At 35.0% G+C, this 19,994-nt stretch overlaps 1 protein-coding gene across 1 annotated transcript in view; it reads right to left on the bottom strand.

The window, feature by feature from the left end:
• Rpt1 (26S proteasome regulatory subunit Rpt1) overlaps nucleotides 1-19,994 on the bottom strand; it is a 41,491-nt gene that overhangs the window by 6,635 nt on the left and 14,862 nt on the right. The window contains exons 2-8 of the mRNA XM_089102607.1: nucleotides 19,386-19,456; nucleotides 16,068-16,279; nucleotides 13,852-13,991; nucleotides 12,333-12,501; nucleotides 10,473-10,637; nucleotides 5,528-5,722; nucleotides 4,066-4,261 (exon numbers count right to left, since the gene is read on the bottom strand). Coding sequence (XP_088958733.1) covers nucleotides 4,066-4,261; nucleotides 5,528-5,722; nucleotides 10,473-10,637; nucleotides 12,333-12,501; nucleotides 13,852-13,991; nucleotides 16,068-16,279; nucleotides 19,386-19,455 — 1,147 coding nt within the window. The 5' untranslated portion in view covers nucleotide 19,456. The remainder of the gene's footprint in view (nucleotides 1-4,065; nucleotides 4,262-5,527; nucleotides 5,723-10,472; nucleotides 10,638-12,332; nucleotides 12,502-13,851; nucleotides 13,992-16,067; nucleotides 16,280-19,385; nucleotides 19,457-19,994) is intronic.

Here is a 19,994-nt window from a genome sequence, read left to right as displayed (position 1 = left end):
AACCATTTTAAGCTTGATCCTTTTATGTCTATACATTCCAATCTTCGCAATAAAATACTAAAATATACTGCATCAAAAGCTTTCTTAAAATCAAAGAATACTGTTAGAGGAATTTCGCCCCTTTCTAGACAATTATTTACGAAATCAATGAGGTGAATAGCAGCATGAATAGTAGAGCGGCCTCTCCAAAAACCAAACTGCGTCTCACTTCATAGGCCATGCATCGTATAAAGGCGTTGGTGGACCACTTTCTCAAGTATCTTGGAGAACAACGGCAATATTGATATTGGTCTCCAGTTACCCTATCTGATGTCAGGGATATGTTAATAATGTGAAGCAAGGAAGGAAGTAGATAAATCATTATAGCTTTAAATGTCCTTAGATTTACACCATCAATCCCAGCAGAATTTGATTTAATATTCGTAACAATTTCTATAACCTTTTTATTTCTATAACGTCACTTGTACATATTTCAAACCGAAACTCCAATCCTTCCCATAGATCATCCACAAATTCATCTGAAAGAAAATTTTTCAAATCCTTTCTAGCACCCTCATGAACTGAAGATCCTATTTTTGAACAAAAATGACCGAAATGACTGGCGACAACAACTTTGTCACTTACAGACGTGTCATTAATGGCAATGCAAGAAGAATGGCTGTAATTTTTTCTTCCCATGAATTCATTAATAACCTGCCACGTTGCCTTAGTATCATTCTTGTGCTCACTGAACTTTTCACTTACATACCTCTTTTTAGCATGGCGTCACAGAAATATTGCTGGAACGATGTTAGTAGTTGTATGAGAATGATTAAGCCTCTTAAAATATGAAACACTGTGGTGCAACCTGGGCTCATTTTTCATATTCCTAGGGTAATAGGGAGTGATACCTATAAAGCCAGATCCTTTTGCAGACCAGCAGTCACAAGTCAACGTAGCCTTGGGGGAAGACCTTAAAGCAGCCTTCTGCTTAACTTCTTTTTCTGGCAGCAACATTTATGTGATGATAGATGGTTTCCCAGGATGGTGCTTTCAAGCCCCCTGTTGTTTTTTAAATAACTGTTTCATATCTGGCTTATCGAACACAGAAAGTTGCAATTTGTCCAGAGGGCTTTACAGCAGAGCTTGAGTAGAGCAGCTTGCTTTGATTGATTTGAAATAAAGAATGGTCATTTGCCTCCTGGACAGTATCTGGGCAACTTTGTTGCTCAATTTACTGGTTCATACCTGGCTTATCGAACACAGAAAATTGCAATTTGTCCGAAGGGTTTTGCAGCAGAGCTTCGGTAGAACAGCTTGTTTTGATTGATTTGAAATAAAGAATGGTCATTTGTCTCCTGGACAGTATCTGTGCAACTTTGCTGCTCAATTTACTGAATAATGTACAGTAAGAAATAAGTTGTTTTAGTGGAACTAAACAACACCTTTACCGTCCTCCTATTTACACACATGCCTACTCTTATCTGACTCCTAGGCCCTAATTCTGCCTAGCTAAAACAATGTAGTAGCACTATTTGATATAATAGACATACTGATTTCCATCATTTTACTTGCATTCCAATTCTATAAATTGTATGAGGCGTAACCACGCTTCTTCACAATTTCCAATTATGATTTAAAACACTATTTTTAAGTTCGAAATTCTCGAATATTTCATTCTCGTATCACTAAAATAAAATCGGAAACAGAAGAAAAACAGGTAGAAAGAAAAACAGAAACAGGACAAAATAGCTATTATAAAAACAGAAACAGAACAGGTAAATAAAAAACAGGTCATTTGTTTCTGTTCTGTTTTTTTGAAGTAACAGAATAGAAACAGGTACTTTGAAAACAGAACAGAAACAGAAAACAAAAACAGTGCCAATGCTTAATCAGCGCTGTATGGTGGATGGTCTAAAACTTCCCAGCCGAAACTGTCCAATTAATTGCGGGTCTGAAAAGCAGTGTGAAGTCTTGCATTGTCATGAAGAAGGACAATTCCCTTTGTCAGCATGACAAGTTTTTTTGTTTTTTTTTTGCCCTGCGGAGCCTTTTCAGGGTTAGGCAGTAGACTTCTGTATTGATAGTAGTTCCTCGTTACATGAAGTCAACCACAAAAACACCATGCCTATTCCAAAACACCATGATTTTGTGCTGGGAGAGTCTGTTCAGCCGTAAAGACGTAAAAACGGCAGTGAACTCTTGGTTATTGGAGCCGGCAGCATTTTTTATGAATAGTTGAGAGGTGTGATCAATGTTTGAAAAAATTTAGTAGCTATGCCAAAAAACAGAGCAAATTATGTACTTTTTGAGAATAAATTTACTTTTTTGAAATAATATTTTTTTGCGTACTATGTTAAAACTTATCTTACTTAAAAACACGACTCGTACATCAGAGACAAAATTAATCCGCATTCGAGGCCAGACTTTTTCTTTCACAAGCGCTTTTTTTTTGTTACTTAGTGGTAGACTTGTTCAAATCCGAAAGCAACCCCGTCTTCAACAGAGCTTATTGCAATTAATTTTCGGAAATTAATTACAACAAACTTAGTTTGACGATTTTGTACTGTTATGTATACATTCCTTGTCAGGGTGCGTGGACTTACGAATGATTGATTTAGTTTCAATTTTGGTTTGATTTATGCTCACGCTGGCATGGCCTCTGCTTTTTTCTTCTTTTTTGCCTTTCTCTGCCTATTTTCTTTATTTACCTTGCTTTGGCTGAAGATTTTCGGGCTAGTTTTGCGTTTTTCTCCAGTTACATATTTATTAAGCCCACACGTCAAGCTCTGCTCTCGTTGGCTAGAGTTGATGTTTTAGTGCAACTATTTGTATTTACATGTTAAACATTGAAAAATGGATGAGGGTTAACAGACTTCAGCTAAATCATGCAAAATCCCATTTTGTAATGCATGGAAGAAGTAGCAATTACTACCCTTGGATTGACAAAATACAGTTCGGTGAAAATATTCTGCCTCGGGAAGTTTCGACGAAGTATCTAGGGGTGATTGTTGATGAGTGCCTTAACTTCAAAGAGCACATTTCATGTGTTAGTGGCATGGTTGCAAGAAATGTTGGGATGATGAGGAAACTGAAGCACTTTTTCTGAAAGATATTATGAGATTGCTTTACTTTTCTTTTGTTCACCCATACCTTCTATATGGTTGTCTTGTGTGGTCAAGTACGTTTTTAATTCACCTTCGTCCCCTTAGAAGTTTACAAATAATGCCCTACGTGTTTTAACTGGAGATAATCATAATATGTCTGTTAGACATAGATAAAATCAAGTAAATATATCACCGATGGCTGGATTATTCCGTTTTTATAATGCTCTTTTTATGTTTAAATATACACACGCGTAATTACCTAAGCGTTTTAGAGAATTGTTTGCAAGTGGTGTCATTTTCCAAAATTACCCGACTAGAGCGTCACCGCTAGTATGTCGACCTCAGGTTATTATAAAGCGATCTGTTTTTTCCATAAGACATGTTGACCCTCAGGTGTGGGAACCATTACCTCAGGCAATTTCAACAACTGATGAGCTACATGAATTTCACAGTAAATTAAAAGGACAGTGTTTGTCTACATATGAGTTTTAATCCTTGCTGGGCGAATTTTCTCTCAAGTGATTGTGACACTTTTTTTTGGGAGGGCGACGAGGAGATAGAATAGAATAATGATTTTTAGTTTTGTGTCTTCGGTATCCAATTAGGTCGCGAAAATTTTTTCAAATTAATTTATTTCGTTTATTTTTATTTATTTATTTTATTATTATTATTATTTTTTTGTCTTTTTTTTGGGGGGGGGGGGAGGGCTAAGAATGGCTGGTAGTAATTGTGTATGTAGGGTTTTGTAAAGGGTGATGTCTGCCCATAGAAGTTTAATAAACTTCGGGTTTTGTAGTTAATGTGTTTTTTTTTTTTTAATAAAACCCTTTTTCTCTCTAAAAACAAAGATTTAATTACTTACATACTTTAAAATGTCTTCATTAACCAAAAAGTACCTAATTTTTAACGTCCTGAAGGGAAACAATGACTAATCCCTCCCCCCCCCCAACTGTAAATAAATAGAAATGGAATAAGGTACCTGTGCTATTTGGACATAATCGCGCGAGTAATTCAAAACGGATGTCTCTCTCTACACTCATAGATCTAGCATGAATTTTGAAGATATGTGATCTTCCTTCCAGATCAGGCAGGCCAAATTCAACTTTTCTATCCAAACGTCCAGGTCTCATCAAAGCTGGGTCCAAAGTGTCAGGTCTGTTAGTAGCCATCAAAACCTAAATAAATAAAAAAAATTACCGTCCACAATCAAAATACATTATATGCACTTTTCATGATTAGTAAGATGCACATAGTCACGGAAGGAGGGGGAGGGGATTCTTCAGGCATGTACCCCCGAAATATCTATTTTTTCGTGACCATTCGCTAATTTTTCAATTCGTCTGATTTGGCTGTTTTGACGAACTTTGTCTCCTTAAAAACTTTTGATACCCTTCTCTTCCTCCTAAAAAAGAATCCTGATTTCCCCCAATTTCCTCGATTTTCCAAATATTTATCTTGTTTAATTATTTTTTTTTAAGTCAGAATTATCCCTAAAATTGAATTCATGTCATCATGTGGGGGGGAAGGGGATTTTGCCTATTGTTTTCTGCGTAAGTTGAACTTCATTGTAAATAAAATATCTTAGATAATATGAATATTAGATGATGAACATCCTAAAACCTGCTTTGAAGAGTGGTAACTTTTTAAAAAGGGCATAACTGTATTTTTTTAACACAGCATTTTTGGTAAATAGGTTTCATATAATAAGCCATAAGGCATTAAGCCAGTGCGGTATAGGGACTTTTACTGAAAGAACCCCAAGCATTCTGATAAAGATTTGCAATTTCTGTAGCTAACTGTGTTTATATGTGTTCGTTATTATCACATATAGTGAGAATCCAGACTCCTCCCCCTCCCTAAAGAAAGACGTTGTAAATGCTCTTTAGGAACAGTGCATAAGAAGAAAAGTTACCAACGTTTTTACATTTGCATCTTTGCACACTTTTTAATAACAGGGAGAATAGAAATCCCCTTGGAGAAACTTTTCTCTTTTCAGAAGTAATTGACCTGAAGGAAGTTTGCTGAGTATGAACTCACACCAATACTATTCATAGGAACCACCCTAGCCAAATTGATGGCACGCTGGACTTGCAATCCTATGGCTTTGTCAATTTTTTTACTTGGGGTGGGGGTCAGGGAGATCGGCCATTGTAAGTCTGGGAAGCTTCCGTTCACACCAACTCCAACGAAACATCTGAATTTGAGGAGTTCTGACCAGGTGGGAAACGCCAGGCAGGACCTCCTGGTGCAAGTAGTAAGCAAGTAAATACTAATACCATACTAATGATTTAAAAATCCATAGAAACATCACAAATAAACCACTATTTTAAAAACTCTAGGGAAAATTATAGATAGAAAAAAAAAAAGAACAAAAAAGAGTTTGTATCTGAAAATTTAACTGTCAAGTTTTGTTTCAACTAATTCCTAATGGGTTAAATAACCTTAATGTTGCCTCTAGGATCAAACCCATCCAATTGGTTAATAAGTTCTAACATCGTCCTCTGCACTTCATTATCTCCACCTGCGCCATCATCAGCACTTCTGGCTCCACCAATGGCATCAATCTCATCAAAGAAAATCAAACATGCCTTCTTGGTTCTTGCCATCTCAAAAAGCTCTCTCACCATTCTTGCACCCTGAAAAAGAAGAAGATGCACCCTGAATATAACGAAAAATTCCGACTCGCAGTTGATCCATCAAGTTTTGTTTCAAATTGTTCACCTAGATTTTTAAGCAACATCACAAAAGAAACCCAAAAAGAAGATTATTGATTAAAACGCACGAATCATAGGAAAGGATTTCTCTATACTGAAAGGAGAGAAAGTGGAGAGAAAAAAAAGGAACAAACCGTACGGTGCAAAAACATCATAGGATTTTGGTCTTTGCTTAAGTGTTTAAATATGAATAATTGTCTTATTTTGCTTCATAAGTAAGTAAGTAAGTTTATTTGTAACCCGCAATATAAAATAAATGAGGGGTAAAAAAAAACATATTATCCACAAGGAATTAATAAGGAAAACATAACATAAATAACTTAACAATATCCATGGAATCACTAATCTGGAAAAAAATAAGTGAGGGGGTCACTGGCATATATCTTCCTTGGAGTATTGGTTCTCAGATCCTTAGCGATGTTGTCAAGCAGCACTAGAGGGTCGATAAGTCCAAAATGAGAAATAATCTTGTGATTTCTGTACCACCTTGGCAAATATAGCAGGAATTTAAATATTTAAAATAGCCTCTCCTTAGCTGAAGACAGTCTTTTTGCGCATTAGAGGCTGCAAACCGGAAAGAACAAGAATTGCAGGAGAACAAAAACTATGGTAAAGTTTACATAAGCCTCGGCGGCTGTACCTCCCTTTATTAGGCGAGATTTTACCATATGAGAATCGAATGCACTGCAGAGCACTAGCAAGCTGAGACGAGCATGTAGTCAAAAGTTTATCAGAAAAGGCAATCCCAAGCCATTTCAACTTTGAGACACAATTCAGTAGCATTGTACCCCCATGTAAAGAAGGAGCAGGGTTAGAAGTATTAAAACACAGGAACTCGCATTTTGAAGCATTTACAGAAAGCCCAATCATACTCAAAGCATTAATCAGAACATTTAGGTTATTTGTGAGGCCTGACCTAGTATGACTAACCAGCAGAACATCATCAGCATAGGCAATGTGACTAACAGCAATATTCTCGAAAAACACAATAGGAGACAGCATTCGCAAACAGTCCGCAAGCACAGTTTTAAATATAAATGGAGACAGGACACCACCTTGCCTGACTCCCTTCTTTACTGAGACAGGCTCGGATATATCAGACATCCATTTTAACCAGACCAGCGAATTGGAATACCAATATTGAAGAACTTTTACTACGGAAGAATTAACTCCTGCTTTAACTAAGCAGTGAAGCGCTTGCGAATGTACAACGTTGTCAAAAGGGCCTGAGATATCAACCGAGCAAAAATAGAGAGGCCTTTTTTGCAGAGACTAGCAACTGACCAAGTATATGATGGGCTCGAGAACAACCAAAACCGGCTCTGAACCCAACTTCATAATCAGAAAAATCACACTTAGGCAAAACTTCAGGCAATACCACATACTCTAACAGCTTGCTCATGAAGCAGGACACTGTAATTGGTCGATAACTGGAACACTGATCTGCGTCCTTTCCCTTTTTCAAAACTGATGTTACGATTCCCGAAAAAAAGCTATCTGGAACGAACGACTGGGCTAAACACATCTGGAATAGGAGCTGAATGTGTGTTAACAATAATGGATGGACACTTAATGGTGAAGTGATTGTAACACAGACCATTCACATCAGGAGCACTTGATTTCTTAACATTCTTAAAAACTCGATAGATATCACCACTAGATATTGACAATATATGGACTTGATGTAGAACTCGAGGAAGAGTATTATGCAATAAGGAAGAAAGCATTGACTGGATAGAATGATTAAATGTAGAAACAACATGAGTAAAATGAACAACAAAATCACTTATTTTAATTATTGAAAGGATAGCAGGCACACACTTTCTGATAATAATTACATAGGAACAAGACTTCCAATCTCAGGGACCTCAAAACAATTCAGGTGGGCTTGACGCAAAAAAGAACTAAACTGAAGTTTCAAATTTTGTTTAATTTTAAATACTTCATCAGACTTGTGGCGATCACAAGCAATCCAAAGGCGAAGCCAAAACTTCGGTGCATTGTTTAGCCTTTTTCACTTCTGGGAACACATTCCAAAACGGTTTTCTGTTGCCAAATCTAACACGTTCAACAGGAACTGAAACTGAAGCAGCTGACTTCAAACAATGCACGATCTGGTAATAGCAACAATTTAAATCAATCTTAGCTGTCGGTGACCATACAGAGGTTTGTAAAAGACGAAAAGGCACTTTCAGGCTTGATAATAACGAGCAAAGAACATACAAATAAACTTTAGGATTAACTCGTTTCCAAATTAGATCATCAAGACATTTTCTATGGTAAGAAAAACAGATTTAAGCCAGTAAAGGAGGTGACTTAGTTTCATAAGTTACATGCAAGTGATTATCCTCAATGTTATCATCCTAGACAATGACAGGAGGAATCACGAGTGATGCACTTGAAACTATAATATGATCAAGGTTTGATTTAGAACCATCACGGTTATGAATGTAGGTAAACTGTTTATCTTTATTGACTAACTGATAGCCACTAGGCAAAGCATCAAAAAACAGGTGACTTCTTTCAGATTGGGACAGAAGATTGGCATTAATATCACCAGCCACAATCCAGTTTAATCCCTGATTGGTCACTCTTAGCAGAAGTGTCCTGAGTCGCTTACAAGAACCCACGAAGACAGATAGGGAAGAAATGTTCTTGCGATTGCATGGCATACAGACATTGAAGAGAACCATATTACCGCATTTTATTGCCAGTAAATTATGATCAGAAGAAATAAGCTCAGGTTTCTATCGAGGTGAACTAAAGTTGCAAGGCCCCCAGAGGGTCGACTGCGCATTTTTTTAACTTCACGTACTAATGTGTGGTGGGTGGGTGACCGTTTAAGAGTCTCTGTATTGGCTTTAGTTAGAAAATATCAGTTTAGTTATAAATATCAGTTGTTACTTCTTTATATCAGTTCTCTGCTTCTAAAATACCTTACATGATAAGAGTTGTTTAACGTATATTCGTTTTAAACCTAACATTTGATGAATATCCTTCCAAAGCTATAAAGTTAAGTCAATAAAGTTTCAAACCACAAGGAATATAAAAAAGTCGTCTTGTCATATTGGCTTCTCAGGCGACTACAATACAGTGATGTTCATGTACATGTTACTGTGAATATCAAAAATTGGAGAATGTCGACATTCACCAGTGAATGTCCGAAATTCCTTTTCTTCTCGTGAAATTTAGTCAGCTTTGTCAGTTTTATGTTTGATGGTGGTTTGATGGAGGTTTGATGGTGACAGGTTAGGTTAGAATAGGTTAGATTAGGTTTCTAATCCATTTCTGAGAATTAAAACCCAACCTAACTTCTTTACCATTAAACATTGTATAAGACTGACAAAGTTGATTGAAACCAAGCAGAGAAAAAGGAATTTCAGACATTCACCGGGGAATGTCGACACTAGCCAGATTTCGGACATTCACAGAAACATATATATAAACACATGAAAAAACAATAAAGATCTTATAGTCATGATCTTATAAGTCATGAGCTTATAGATCATGTCTACTGAAACATAATAAAACATGACTCAAACAAATGTCGGTACAAACGGTTCACACGTAACCTTATCCTGACTGAAAAGAAAATTAAAATGTACGCGGCAAACTAGATATTAGAATATAAATAAAATTCCATATAAATAAAACAAGAAATGAAACCACTAAACACAGAGCAAAATGTGGAAACATTGACTTTATCTTGGGGGCGGGGGAAAGGGTCAATATACAAGAAAAGAGTATTTTAGGCAATTATTTTCCCATTTCTCTTAAGAGGGTCTCGTTGATCCTCAGGGAGAAGAGGGGGGACTCATGCGCAATACTGTATTTATGTATATTACCGGGCCCGAAATGAAAAAAAGTATCAAATTTATAATCTTAGGAGGGATTTTTTTTTCCCACGAAGCAAATTAGGTTGTAACAATCATTTTCTTACTACGAAGAATATTAAGACATAGAGATACTATCCCCCCCCCCCCCGTCAAAATCTCAAGACATTTGTACCTCAGTCCATTTGAAGCTGATGTGCGGGTCTTTGTCGATGAACTAACACTATCGTCGTCCGGAACAAAAATGCAAAGAAAACAAATTGGAGGGTATAACAACATGACGAAACGTCTTGTGAATTAAATACCGTAAGCTTTTTAACCTAGGCTATATTTATGTTCTTGTATTACTTTTTATTGCGTAAAAAGGGGAGAAAGCTTGAAAAATAAATTCAGGCTTAGGGTAGACATACATTTTTCATGTTTTCTGAGAAATTTTGAGCAGAAAACTCAGAAGTTTCTCAGATTCAGGTTCTCTGCCTAAAACTGGGCAACTAATTTAACACTAAGCCTTATCTCAGCGATGGTCTCATTCGCAATCAATAGCCAAGAAAAAAATTGGTGAAGGTTATATTGAACAACAGATTTTTCAACAAATTTTACAATTGCGAAAAGCCAAAGCCTTCAAAAAGCTAAAAATCTTTTAGAAATTTTGGGCATATCAAGTCCCAGATGAGACACTGGATCATAGAGAGGGAAAATATGTTTGTATTTTATGAAGGTAGTGTATGACTGTCGATTTTAGAAACAAAACCATCGCCTCAAGACACTTCCTCAACTACTGCGGATGAACTGGGAAAGACAGATTTTTAGAGTAAATATTAAACGGAAAATGTTGTTACCTCGCCAACATATTTTTGAACAAGCTCAGATCCAATAACGCGAACAAAGCAAGCATCAGTCCTATTGGCAACAGCTCTTGCACATAAAGTTTTGCCAGTGCCGGGTGGACCAAACAGGAGAACTCCTTTGGGTGGTTCTATTCCAAGGTTCACAAATCTCTCAGGCTGAAAGCAAATAAGAATATTATGTGTAAGTTCATAAAAACGAAACTATTCTATAATGAATTAATAATAAATTAGGAAATAACCTCTAAGTGAATCTTAATCTTTACAGGGCTGATGTGTTTTGATATCACCGGGTCTAAAACTTTCAGAGAGATATTTTCTTCACAGAAGATTTTAGAGACCAGCAATGAATGGGTTCATAAACTGTTTCAATACCTCTAACTCTTGTTTTTTTTTATCCTTTTTTCATTACTTTCGTTCTTTTTTTCCTGCCCTATTTGCAATTTTGATCGTTTGTCCTTTTTTCTTACTTTATGTAACTGGTAAGTGTCCGTAACTCCCAGTCAATCAGTAATCTAATAACAATCACATGATGTTATATAATGGTGCCTAGAATGGAAGTATTTTTCCTTTACACATGATTGTGACAATCATGATTGGGACCAAAACATAATTTAATACCTCTAACTCTAGGTACAAACACAGAGCAAAATTGCTACAGAAGGCAATGTTCACACACTGTTTTAGTGAGAAACTTTAGTTGCCATGACATTCATATAGAACCATCTCTTCCAATCGGAAAGCTGCAATAACATAAATTGCCTAGTAGCCTGATAGAGGTTCGAGTTCCAGTTCTATAAATTACTTAACAAAGCAATTAAAATTGCACGATTTGGAAATTAAATTGCCATGCAAATATCTATCATGTGTGAACATCTCTGTGAGCCTTGATTAGCTCTAATGCAATCAATACGGATAAATACCAATGATACAAAATAAGACTTAGTTCCAATATACTAAACTTTTCTTTTTTTCAATACAACTTAGGAAACACCATGCTATAATCTATTCAAGTAAAATGTGCAACCTAAAAAATTTACATGAATCTTTTTTCTGCTCTATATGCCGATGAATAGTCTATTTAGTAGCCCCTCCCCCCTCTCCTACAGCTATGTACCGCCTACGATTTCACGTTTTTTCTTTTCCATTTATATATTTTTATTATCATATATTAATCTATAAACGTATTACATTACCTATGTTCATGCCCTCTAAGTAGTGAAAAAAAGAATCATAATCACTGGTATAAAGTCATAGCTTCCGACATACCATTAAACAAATCCTTAATTAATTCACAAATTTGATCATTTTTCTAAACACTTATTAGTTCAAAAAAGTCGCCGACAGAAAAAAAAGGCTACCTTAATGATATTAAGGATACAGAGTATCCTTAATATCTTAATGATACTCTGCACTTTTAGTCATAAAATGAGCAATTAGTATTCTATTATTATTACCTTCCCATCTATCATCAAAAAGTATTTTGTTCATTCCAATGAAAAAATTGATGCTATTAAACTTTTTGCTCGGAGCAGACATTTACCTTATTCTTGGTTGTTTTTTTTTATACTATTTTATGAAGTTAATCACTTAGACATCGTTGGTAATTCGAACTTTGGCATATCGAATTACTCCTTTCAAAATTGTAGTAATCACCGGGGAAGTCAAATTATCAGATCCCATCCCATCTTTTACTGTGATAACTTTTACTATTATAATAGAGCGGCAAAAGGCACTCGATTTAAAAAAAAAAAAGAGAGAGAAGACTCAAAAGGATATTGTCTTTCCAATTGATGACAAGATTTGTTCTTCCTGAAGTTAAGCCTAGATAAGTAGAATTTAAGATTAACTTACGTGGAGAAGTGGTAGCTCAACAACTTCACGTAGTTTTTCGATTTGCTCTTTGCAGCCACCAACATCACCATAGGTCACATCAGGTTTTTCTTCAACCTGCATCATTGTGACTGTTGGGTCAATTCTGGGTGGCAGTGGAATATGGATTTGATACTTGTTTCTGTCAACACTGGAATTGATGTACGTATTATAGGCCTACATATACATTGTATACACACTATTTTTCAGCTTTTTTAAAACTGACATCTTCAGTTCCAGCAACGTGCCAAAACAATAATGTTTTACTGAATTTCTGGGAATTATTATAATATGAGAATAGATAAAAATAGGCCAACATTTCCTATAATTGCCAAACTAACAATATTAACATCGAAATTCTAAATACTAATTCTAATTAAAAACAAGCTTCTGCTTGGATTCTAACATCAACAAGCTTCTGCTTGGATGGCAAGAAATAATATTCATTCCATTTTTCAAAACTAGCGACATTTAAAGCTCCTTGTATTTAATTATTGTATATATTACATGAAAATATAAAGATATACATAACAGGATTGCTAAACTAGCAATTCACCGTAAAAAGACCTGAAAACAAAGTTAGTAAAGAAAAACTAAACACTTGAACAAAGACAGCAAAAGAACAATTTATATTGACACCAGCAGAAACGGAACTTTGAAGTGAAATAAAACCCACAGCGGCTAAACTTAAAGCTGTTGAGGCTGACCTCAAAGTGGCTAGAATATCATTTCAGGAGGTCTGGCTTGGAGTCCTTTACCCTTGTGAATTTATCTGCAGTAGTCACTGTGAATGATTGTAGCCTATTTCCAGTTTATGACCCTTTGTCATTTCTTTGGCTTAAACTGTTTTCTTCATTCGAGCATGTTAGCTTGTCCATTCTGAGCATAATTCTTATACTTTAGCAACCATCCCTCCCATTCATACTCTGCATTTGAAACTACTGCCCATCTATGTGTAATGTTCAAAATTTTGATTGCAATTTGAAAAAAGCACATAACCACCGAAAAAAACGGATAAGGCAATGGGGAAAGGACAATCGCGTACAAGCCATACCTATGTTTTCTGTACCGTCTCTCCAATTTTGAAATCATAGCGGAAACGCCTAAATTACACACAAGAGACCAGTTTCTTGTCCAAAGAAAAAAAAAATTACAAAATTACATTTTACCCAGTGGCGGATCCAGGGGGGCGCCCCCTAACATAGCCTAAAGTAGTGTAATTTACTTAATTAACGCAATATTGCGTCAATTAAACTTGCTCCTAGCGCAAATTTAATGGATCAACCTATTTTGCCCCCCCCCCCCTAAAAAATCCTGGATTCGCCCCTGATTTTACCTGGATTCGATTTATTTACAATTCTCAAGAATATGGAATAGATCTGAAGAACTGACCAATATATAAAATAAAAGAAAATCAAATTTGTTTCAAGATAGTTGCCTCAAAACTAAACTGCTTAGTATACATCCCCTTTTATAATTATTAAAATCCAATCTTTCTTACCCAACTCGCATTCCCTCTTCGATATCAGTTGGAGCAACGGAATCTGCCAGGTCAACGACAAACTTTGCAAATTGCTTCACATTGATTATGTACTTAGGATCATCAGTATCAGCATTTATAATCTTGGTACATCTTGCAACCTAGCATCAAAAGGAAAAACCATGATTTAGAACCAGCAAACTTCATGTATCAAGGAAATATTTGAGGAAAGGGTTGAAAGCAGACTTTCTATGATTTACAATTAACAAAGCACAAATTTGGATGGGTTTCTTTTCTTTCTTTATTTAAGGGTTGGTATGGTTTGATCTAGTGAGCCTCAAGATAAATGTTTCAGGTATGACCTGGGATATCAATCCCTGTACTCTGTCTCTTTTTATGTTTAGTAAATTTTCTTAACAGGGCATAGCATTTTAGAATAATTTTTTATCCTTTGCCTTCATGTCTTTTCGGCTGACCATCACAATGGCAAAGGGCAAATTATTAACAATGTCTCCAAAAGGATTAGCTATCATCAAGAGCTGTTGTAAGGCTTGGATTTGAATAGGCGAACATGTTTTATATGAATGAGGTAGAAGGCAGAGCGGACTTGTCTGTGTAATTGCCTTCTGCCTTAATGAACTATAACGAATTGAACATGCGGCAATATGTACTCTGAGACCAGAATTTTCAACAAGGACCTTTTTTTAATAGTTTGAAACCGAATGGTTAGGTCAGAATTTTAGCTCATTAGTATCTAGGCCCTTTTGAGTCAAAATCGTTGTTTTGTGTCACATAATGGCAGCAAATGGCATTTAGAAGTGGGACAAACAGGCCAATCGAATTCAAAATCAGATCAGAGAATCTCCTCAATAGGACCTATCCAAAGAGGGCCTTCCTAGCTTTCTCAATTATACAGATGCCACTCAAAATAATAGTAATTCATATCCACTTACACAAAAAATTTTAAATGTATAAATTCTTACAGCTCTAGCATTAAGGATTTTTAGTATGTATAGTATATAAAAACTAAGATTTGTATCTAGTTATATTCCTGAAATACATTTTTCTTGAAGCCTTGTACACAACTCATCAGTCGTTAGAAATGGACTTATCTGTCGGCACATACGCTTAAATTTGTTGCAGGGAGGGTGGGACAAGTTCCCCAAAAATCCCCCAAATTCCCCAAAAATAGTGGATTAAGTGGAAAATAGGGAACTCGGAAAACTCAAGACAGTCATGGCTCAAAAGAGCATAGGCGTATGTACCTGTATACAACCGTATGAATATAAGAGAGATAAAAACCCAATTAATTAAATCATTCAGAATCTAAACTGTAAGGTAATTAATGCTAAAGTATGTTAAGAGCAGTTTCCAATTATACTTTTATGGCATTTTTTTAGGAACACAAACTGTTTTTCATCGTTTTGTTTTTAATGTGTTTAGTCCTATGAGTTTTAATTGTTTTTATATTCTTTGCGGTTTTAACATTTTTGACATGTTTCCCTTATTGTATTTATTGTTGCTACCTTGCTTTGAGAAATCCCTGTCCCAGGCAGTTGTATTCTAATTTTTCTTTTGATGGTTTTATTCATGTCGTTCAAGTTTTTCTTTTATTCTCCTTTTTTTGAGTTAAAACCGCGTTTCAGTAACCTGGTTAGCTTGCACTTGCCTTGTTTGGCAATTACACAATTTTTCTACCAACGTATCAATCTTTGTTTCTCTCTCTCTCTCTCTCTCTCTCTCTCTCTCTCTCTCTCTCTCTCTCTCTCTCTCTCTCTCTCTCTCTCTCTCTCTCTCTCTCTCACTCTCTGACAAAGAGTTAATTTTTCACACATTTTATTGGTTTTCCAGCTTTTTTAAAATTCTATGAAAGAAATTTTGTTTCCAAAAATAATCTACATTTTAAAAATAATTTGCGACCATACACAACTAAACAAACTTTGATATAAATGCCATTTTCAAACCAGGTATTATACAGCCCAGAAACTAACTACTTCAGCCATTAGATATAAATCAATCATCAATCATCTATTCATACTAAAACACTATTGCAAACGTGAAACGGTTATTCAGCCCAAGAAGCTTGGCTTGTTGTAGGCTAGTTTCTCCTGGGGATATGGCTTATTTTTATCTATGGCAGAAATAGATTCAGTTGAAGAGTAGATCACCATAAAAAGTATTTAGCATTATTTCTAAATATTTAAATTATTTAAATATTTACTGTCATAAATATTTACCTGAAGAGGCTGTTCACTTTGCAAAGCCTGTTTATCAGCTGCTAAGTCCCATACAGCTGGCTGAGCAAGACCCGTATCAGATTCCTTAATACCTGACAAATCATTGACCCTTTTGGATATTTTAATCAAATCTTCTTCCAAAGCTAGAATCTGACGAGTATATGGACCTTGTCCATAAGTTTTAAGCAAAGCAATATCTCCTTCATCTAAAACTATACGACATAGTTTATTAGTACATGATAAGTAGTTAGAATACATAACAGAGTGTGTTAATAAGAAGAAGCAGAGAGAGAAAAAGGAGGGAGACAAAGAGAGTGAAGAAGAGAGAACCACAGAAAAATAATCCATGTGTATTCGTATCATGCCCCAAAAAAATATAGAAGACAAAATCTGAAGTAATACCATTTGAACACATTGAATTATTTTTACTAGTCAAATATCTCCTCTGAGAATTATATAGAAGAGCAAGATATGCAAGCAAAAAGCGACTAAACCATAAAAGCGAGTGGAAATTCCCAAAAATTAAAAAATGAATGCCGTTTCAGCCCCAGGGGTATAAAATGATGTAATGGACTGCTTGCTTGAAAGTTATTAGTGACCAACCCCTCCCCCTCTAAAATTTGGTATTTTTACTTGTTACGTCTTAATTTCTCTTTACTTAAATTAAAAAAAAAATCGAACAGCAACATATTAAAAATAAAGTCGATTTGTCAAGTTTACTTTTTGTACTATTGCAAAGATAAAAACACAAATAAAGAAATAAAAACCCTAGCTGTGAAATTTACCTTAATAATAATTGCTCAATCCCATAACTTTCATGACCTTAGATCACATGATCCTTTGTTAAGGACCTTCCCTCATACTAAAAATTCCACAAAGTTCATGAACTTGGATCTAATTATCCTTTGTTTAGAGTATTTCCCATAGCCAACTAACAACGTCACCTGACAACGTGTTATTTAAAAATATTTCACATGTACAAGTTGCATTATTAAATTTCAAACTTAATAGGCTTAAACAAAACTACATAGTTGACAAAAACAAAATTGCCACAATAGCTGAGTTGTCCAAACTGGCTTCTAAGCCGGTCCCTAAGCAAAAAATGATCAACATGTCTTATTTTCGACATAATACCTTAAATTAGGTATTAAATTTTCCACTGTCTTTCTATGATGAGCAAATAAACGTTCAAATGTGGATAAGCCCATTTATTAGACGGTGAAAACAGACGCAAAAGTCTGAATATTTCAACCACACATACATTGATCATCATCAGCACATATACTAAAGCATTTAAATTAAAACTAACATATTTATACAGAACGGAATAATTATTTCCAGTTCATTCCCTAAATTTTTCTGAGAGAGTACAAAAACAGGGTTAATGAACCGGAATTAATTATTTAGTTCTGTATAAATATGTTAGTTTTAGTTTTAATGCTTTAGTACATCTGCTGATGATAATTGTTGTATATGTGGTCAAAATTTCCAGACTTTTGTATGTGTTTTCACTGTCTAATAAATGGATATATCCCCATTTGAAAGTTTATTTATCAGCCGTTCTGAAGCTGCTGCTTGCACTACAGAAATAAAAAAACTTCAAACACGAGCTTATCCGATTACTTGGAAAATTACAATGAGAATAGACCTTTCATTTGCTTACTATGTTCTTTTAACCAAAATTACCAGACATATGTATATTAATTGACTTTACATAGTATACAAAAAAAAAAACAATGCTTTGGCAAGAGTAAGAGTAGAAGGAGCACCAATAAACTAATTTCAGACTCCTAAGCTTCATATAAGAAAGGTCTAGAGTGTTTCTTTAGTGGCTTCTAAAAATGCGTGTTTGAGCAACGAGATGCGCTTTGGAATACTACTAAAGAGCTGGTAATTATACTGGAGCCGGAATGTTCAACAAACTATACTTTAAGTGTTGAAGAGGTGGCAACCCCCCATTAAAGTCAGGATAATCCAATTTATAACAGATACTGCAAGTACAATCAACATTACTAATAAGTGGAAAGTAAAGTTCAACTTTAGTGCAAAGAGTGAAGGGCTTAAAATACAACAGTATCCCCACTCCCTGTAAATACAGGATAAATTTAAACTCAGGAGGGCAGATATATAGGATTGTATATGCTCTTAAGCTTTAACATTTTTCTTTTCAAACTTGTTTTTTATTTTATTAATTTCTTCTTTTACAGAACCACGGCTTTTTAGTTTGAAGCATTTGGTAATTGTGAGTATTTTATTTACCAATAGCCTCTAAAATATTTGAACTGAAAATATTAATATCGAAAACAAATGCAAATGACACGCCTTTTCATTTTTGATAAGTTCTATCAAAAACAAATTATATTTTTATCCTATTACTCCAACGTTGGAGCATTTGTTTTTGAAGCATTTGGGAAAAACAAAGTTAACCCAAACAGCAGAGGTTGATGAGAACGATGGTTTTCGTCTTATAAACGATCCAGTTTTTTTTAAGTTTTAATGTTGCTATTTACTTTCGTTTAAAACAAGTTGTTTTCTTTTTCGTTTGCTATTGATATCATATTCAGGGTCATTATAAATATAAAAAGACTGTAGTTGTATCTAATTTTTTGGCCCCTTGTAGCTGAATAAGTGGAGAAACATTGGCCCAGGGGCGGTTTTAGAGGGAGAGGGGGCTCTTGCCTCAGACGCAGATATTTAGGGGCATATAATTTCAAATAAATAATCTAAAGGTTACATTCATTTTGTAATTGTTGACATTTTATTTTTATTAAAATAAAGCAGATGGCACAGTTGGCAGAAAGTATAAGCGAATTGAATCCAAAATTTTCATTTCTCCCACATCACCATTCCTTGCAAATTATAGAAAATAAGTAGACCAAATTTAAGCAACTTCCAATTGAACTTTAAGAAAAAAGGAAGTAGACAGAATTAAAAACAATCAATTGGGACAAGATAATTAGTAATTTTGTAGAGGCTAAAGTAAGAAAAGTCAGATTCAAATAAATAAAAAAAAATTTCAATAAATAATTTGTTGAAATTTAGCCTGAAAATTTTTGGAGGAGAGGGGGGGGGGGTGCACTAATCAAGATTTTTCCCGGTTGCAAGTGAAGCCAGAACTGCCACTGCATTGAAGAATTGCTTCTTGCTTAGCTTCAGAGGGATGCTTAGCAAACACTCCAAAAATGTTTACCTGTTTCATCTACTTTCATCATCAGCATAATGTCTAAGCACAATTTTTTGTTTTTCTTTTTTCCTTCCATTACTAACCCTGGAGCATAAATTTGAAACTAAGCTAAATACTAGCTTTTATGTACAAACCTTTAATTTCGTCTCCCTTTTCTTCTTCTCCTTTACTTTTGCGCATATCATCTCCTAAATAATCTGGCATCCTAAAATAAAAACTGTGTAAGTAACAAGCATCAATTGATCAGTGGTAGAATGCTAAACTGCTTCACTTAAAGCCTAGGTTTAACACCAAGTCAAAATATGTGAACTGGTATACACACACGTATTACACATACAACACATATTACAACATGTAATGACCATGTATAGATTATATGAAAATAGAGAAGATGAAAATTCAATTAGTCAAATCAATTTGAACAGTAAGTAGTCAAGTCAATGTTCTAGATGGGCATGATCCCTGTATTTCATATATGGTGTTTTTGTATGAAATACCAAACCACTAGTAATGACTAACTTGGTCTATTTGATAGGATTTTCAACTCTATTATTTGGGCTACATGAGGGACAATTTAGTTTTGTCTAGGTTTTATTATGCAGCTGATTTCAATTTATTCCAAGGAATTTTTTTACCAGATAAGAAAAACAGGCATGTGTCAGTCATCAGGAAGAATAACAAGGGTGAAAATCCTTGTTTCATTCCAAGCTGTGATTCAAGATAACTGTTAAGAGTCTAACCTC

This window comes from Artemia sp. Qi Xiang Cuo, chromosome 16, assembly GCF_049724085.1.
Source record: "Artemia sp. Qi Xiang Cuo chromosome 16, ASM4972408v1, whole genome shotgun sequence".
Lineage (NCBI taxonomy): Eukaryota > Metazoa > Arthropoda > Branchiopoda > Anostraca > Artemiidae > Artemia > Artemia sp. Qi Xiang Cuo.
This window is presented reverse-complemented; position numbering and strand designations above follow the sequence as displayed.